Source organism: Buceros rhinoceros, unplaced genomic scaffold (assembly GCF_000710305.1).
Source record: "Buceros rhinoceros silvestris isolate BGI_N320 unplaced genomic scaffold, ASM71030v1 scaffold6645, whole genome shotgun sequence".
Taxonomy (NCBI): Eukaryota; Metazoa; Chordata; class Aves; order Bucerotiformes; family Bucerotidae; genus Buceros; species Buceros rhinoceros.
Genome location: NW_010413316.1, coordinates 2,231 through 7,733, shown reverse-complemented (window position 1 = coordinate 7,733; position 5,503 = coordinate 2,231). Strand labels below are relative to the sequence as shown.

General features: G+C 51.4%; 1 protein-coding gene across 1 annotated transcript in view; it reads right to left on the bottom strand.

Moving 5' to 3' along the window:
• Nucleotides 1-782, bottom strand: part of L3MBTL1 (l(3)mbt-like 1 (Drosophila)) — an 18,738-nt gene extending 17,956 nt beyond the window's left edge. Inside the window, exon 1 of the mRNA XM_010136673.1 lies at nucleotides 647-782. Within this exon, the coding sequence (XP_010134975.1) occupies nucleotides 647-782 (136 nt within the window). The remainder of the gene's footprint in view (nucleotides 1-646) is intronic.
• Nucleotides 783-5,503: the final 4,721 nt, after the last annotated feature.

Sequence of the window (5,503 nt, the reverse complement as noted above, 5' to 3'; positions counted from 1 at the left end):
GTCAGCTTGGAGAAGAGAAGGCTGAGGGGTGCCCTCATCGCAGTCTACACCTTCCTCAAGGGGGGCAGCGGAGGGGGAGTTGCTGATCTCCTCTCTCTGGTGACCAGCGATAGGACACGAGGAAATGGAATGAAGCTGCGTCAGGGGAAGTTCAGATGGGACATTAGGAAAAGGCTCTTCACTGAGAGGGTGGTCAGTCCCTGGGTCAGGCTCCCCAGGGAAGCAGTCACAGCACCAAGCCTGGCAGAGAGCAAGGAGCAACACTCTTACTCATATGGTCTAGTTTTCAGTAGTCCTCTGAAGAGCAGGGAGTTGGACTTGATGATCCTTATGGGTTCCTTCCAACTTGACATATTCTGTGACTCTATGGTAATGTGGCAACCCAGGAACCCACATGCTCTGCAGAGCAGGCACCCAGCACACTATGCTGCACTGGCACAGGGCGCCAGACATCAGGGCTTTGGTTTAAAATTCAAGAGGTTTTATCAGCCACAAAATGTGCAGGTGTTATGGGATAGCCACAGAGAACCTCTAAGATGGCAACAGCAGAACGGCTTTGCCTCCCAAGGTCTGGGAGGAGCATGAGGTATCAATGTGGGGGAAGATGGCTAGGGAGGTACCACTTAGAGAGGAGAGTTCTGCATACCTGGTATGATGAAGGCAGTGGCTGGCAGGTGGGTGCTCTGCACAGTGCTCTCGGTGGTGACCACATGGACACTGACCTCCCCGGCAGCATTCCCCTTTGTGCTTCTCACAACTTCCATCTCTGCTCTGCTATCCATCACCCTGCCTGTGCACAGAGCAAGACACTGGAAGACAGCAAGAAAGAAACCGAGCTGGGTACAGGTACAAACATGAAAAAGGAGTGAGAAAGAGACTGTGGAGGTCCCTCCCTTTCCACCACCTCCCAGCAAAACCCCCTGTAAAACATCTTAAAGAATAGCATGAAGGTCACAGCTGGTACCAATGTGACCGAGTAAAGCCCCTGTTGTGAGATACCAAATTAGAGCCTGCAAACACAACACGTTTTTTCTTACCTGGCAGCACCACAAGATGGTACGAGCACCAGCAGGTCCACCTCAAGCTATGGCTGCTCCTGGCTCCCTCTGGGGCCTACACCACTGTAACGCAGACTGTGACTGAGAGTTGGCAAATCCCACCCTGGAGAAGACGGGGGTCCCTGAAGTTTCCCTTCCAGTCCCCCAGTTGGGGAGTCACCCTTGATCTTCTATCTGGCTGTAAGAGACAATTTCACAAGTGACAGAAGTTAACCAGGGGCGTGGGATGAAACCACTGCATGCAGCTGAGTTACTCACAGGACTGGTGAAGTTCAACCCATTTAGCCATGAATTTCGAGAAGCAGTTAAGGGCCCTGAAGGCACATGGTAGTGCCCCATGGCCTTCCTGGCCCTGACCAGTCTCCCTGGGATCCCCACCCATGGGCCCAGGGGCTTCATGCCAGCCCACCCTCATCCTGTCTATGCTGCGCTGCAGCCGTGCTGGTCTCAGTGCTGGTCTCCAGCTGCTGTCTAGCAGCAGCAGGACCCGATCTGCTGTTTGGCATCTTGGCTTGATCTCAGACTTTGCCTGGTGACCTGAGCTCCTAACAGGACCTTGACACAGTGGCCCTGCCAGCTGCCTTCCTTGGTTCCCTCTCTCTGGAGCAGCCGCTGGCCCCTGCTATGCCCCAGCAAGCAGGACAGTGCCTACACCAGGATGTCCCCAGACCAGGGCCTGTCTGCAAGCTAGAGGGAAGAACAGCCTTGCTCCCCAGTGCCTAGGGCGCCTCAGCGAGGGAGGGCTCTCTGTGCTGCTCCTGCACTAAAAAAACCACAGCGAACATACAGAGCTAAGCAGAAACCCAACAGTATCACCATCTGTGCTCAGGGAAGGTGGATCTCCCCATGCCTACCAAAAATGATGATCCAAGTGTCCAGAGACTGCTGGAGTCTGAGGACACTGGGCTGGGGAAGGATTTTGGACCTGCCCTGTTTCCCACACCCTCTTCAGAGCACTTGAGCTAGCATAGGGGCAGGGTTGCTGTGGGGCTAGGTAAGGGACTGTGCTCACGTTGTGGTTGCTTTTGATGCAGCCTGAATTTGAAAGATAAGACAGCCGTGCAGAAAATGGGACGATCACTTCAGTGAAGCATGGTTAAACAAGCATTTGGCTACAAGGGGCAAAGTCTGGAATTTTAAAACCTGAGACAACCAGAGGGTAGAGCAGGATGGGGTGTTCCCGTTTGGGGAAAATCTACGTCTTGCTCTCTCTTACAGTGCTGCCAGGTTTGTGATCAGACAAATGTGATGTTCAGCTGGCAGATGATACAGACCTTTGAGTGGATATTTATGGATATTTAAGCCTCTCCAGGTGCAACATCAAAAAAGCACTCTTGTGGTGAGAACTGATGGAACTAACTCAGCTGGACACCAGACTCCAACTGAAAGCCAAAATGAATTTGGCAGCCAACCTGTCTTGGTGCTTCCTACTACCCACTAGGAACCTACCTGCTTTTTCAGATACTTAAATCTGATGTTTATCCTTGATTCATCGCTTGGGACAAATGTTTCAAGGACAACTCTTTGTTCTGTGTGAGCTGTTAGCTTTTTTTAATTATTTAATCAGAACTTGGGACTGGAAATGCCTAGAAAGGAAGAGAAATAACTAGATCCAGTGCCCAAGCTAGGTGATGCTCAAACTCATCTCTGTACTGCAGTCTACGATGTGAACACAATAGCAAATAACTGCGCAGGAAATAACCAGCAGTAATTATCACTGAGTGTCAAACACTCTCCAGATTCTTGTAGGGCTGCCTGCCCATGCTGTCAGGACCAGCTCTCCTTTGCCTTATGAGTCCAGGGTGAACTGGACGGATTTGGATTCTAGATTGTGGCACTATTTCTTAGACAGGAAGAACTAAATAACTGAGATTTAGGACTTAACTCCAGACAACCCTCCCTCTAACAACCTCCTGAGAAGGGCCTTGCTGTAGCAATGGGCCTGTCCCCCCACTGCACCACTGCAGGGCAGCCAGCTCAGAGGGTCAGGAGCCCTCTGAGCTTAAGGGAGGCAGAGGAGCCCATCCAGCCTGCCCTACACCAAACTGCCACCCCTGATCCTCTTATCTGCCCCTCAGCAGTGGTGTCTGTGCTTCCCCCGGCACCTTTGGCCAGAGCAACCTCTTTCTTGTTGAAGGAAACCTTTCCCTAACACCTTGCCCCAACTCCTGCCCTTCAAGCACATGCAGAGCGCAAATTCTGCAAACAACTCCCCCAGCACATGTCCTGCTCCACCCCACAGCAGAGCAAAGTCTTCTTCAAGGTCCTAAACATCACAAATCCTTACGCTTACAGGCGTCTCAGGTCATGTTTCTCTCCTTTTAAAATCCACGGCAGGAGACAGGCTCAAAGCTATTCCGAGGCCAGAGCAGCAAGAACATTGTTGCTGTGAACTTATAAGGAAATCATTGCCACAGCTGAAATCCAGCAATTCCCAGGGCTCTGACATCTCTTGTCAAGGGCTTCCATGGTGCTAGACAACAATTTATCACCAACACTGCTCACATCAACCATAGCACACGTTGTTAAACTTTAAACACAGGATTTCTGAGATAACCCCCACACAAACAGTCCCAAGCCCCAGAACACCGCTCGGGACCTCTGCCCCACAATGGTTTGGAGCCTTGCTGGTGAGACAGGTGTGGGCATGATACAACACCCGCGCTGCAGAGCTCCATCCCCAACCCCCAGGAGTAAGAGTTGGGACTGGAGACATTGTTTGCAGCTCACAGTTTTCAAAACCCTGGCAGAAAAAACCCCGGAAGACCAACCTTCTGTGAAATATCTCAGGACAGGAGCAACTTATGAGGATGAGGGGAGAATAGAACAGGCACCTCTGTAAAGAAGCACGGCCACAGCTCTGATTTCCACTAGCACCACTGTCACAGCAGAGAAGAGGCACTGGCACACAACCCTTTGGACAACAGTGCTCCCTGGGAGCAGGACCTCTGACAGATGCCAGGGAGACGATGCCCATGGCTAAGACAAGTTTGGTTGCTTCAGAGCATGAAGCCAGAGCCCGGCCAGGTACCACCCCAGAGATCGCTTCAAGGGGTCTCCTGCAAGCCCTGGTATGATCCATTAGGGACTGCAGGATAATTCAGGCTGGAAGGAAGCTCAGGAGGTCTCTAATCCAACCTCCGGCTCACAGCAGGGTGAGCTATGGGGTCAGACCAGGTTGCTCGGCACTTTATCCAGTCAGGTCATGAGAACCTCCCAGGATGGAAACCATACTTCCTGCAAATTAGCACAACAGTTAAGCAAAACAAACTATCATGTTCGCTTTCTGGTGACTGCTCTAGGCTTTGAACAAAAGGTTTATTTATTTTCTGAAGTTTTGATTTAGTTGGGATCTTAAAAAGCTTTTGGCCTACATATGCCCCAGTGACATCTGATAAAACTGCCCACCCTGACAAGACCAGAATTAGGTTGACACTTAAAAGCTTTCAAAAATCCCACCATTCAGCAAACTATTGTAGAGGTGAAAGCTATTTTGAACTTACTGGTGAGGGCCCCCATTTTCCATTTTTCTTAGTATTGAGTGTAACTCTGTATGTTGTGCAGAGGGTGTAGATCAGCCCTGCTTCCCAATACGCCTGCCATCAGTCTTTCCTTAAGGTCCACGGGGACCTAAAGCTGTGCACATCCACTTCTGCCTTCTGCTGAGGGACAGCCAAGAACCTTGGGTTCCCACTCTGAAAAAGCCACCCTAGGAAACCCCAGGCACACACACACGCTGACCTGTGGTCCCTCCAGAGATCACCACAACTGGCTGGAAGGAGGAACTGGTCAAGAAAACTTCATCTAGAAGCGCTCTCTTTCTCAGCCTGCTTTGCTCCAGTAAAGCAGTTCCTGCAATCACGTACGTATGTGCACGTGGCCACCTGCCTGCACTCAGACCCCCTGCCTATTCCAACCACTCTGGACAGCGAGGTTAGATGTCTCTGTAACAGTGGTCTGTGTTAGAGTAAAACCTTCACGTCTGGGAAACCAGGCATCTGCACAGGCCATGGGGTCTCTGCATTGCCCCTCACCTCGCAAGAGAGGTGTCAGCACGTAGCAGCGGCTCAACTTCCTGAGCACCAGAGAGTGGCTGGGGCAGCTGATCTGCATGCACGTATTCACGCAGGCAGAGGAAACTGGCCATGAAACACGTTTTAAGGCAACCAGGGTTCTGCTGCTTGCAAAGCTTCTAGTTCATCAAATAAGAAATGCTGGGTGTTGGCACACCAGCCCTCCGGACCTGCAACACAGAAGCTTGAAAAGCAAGCACTGCCTCCAACTCTGCCACAGTCTCACACTCGCCCTATCTCAAAACCATGGCAAAGCCAGGGAATGATCCGCTGTTTGGAATGAGGAGGGTATGCTGCATGCAACAGGCTATAGGGATGCATGGAGAACAGCAGCCCCGAGCACTGAGACACTGTAGAGCCCCGTCAGCGCTT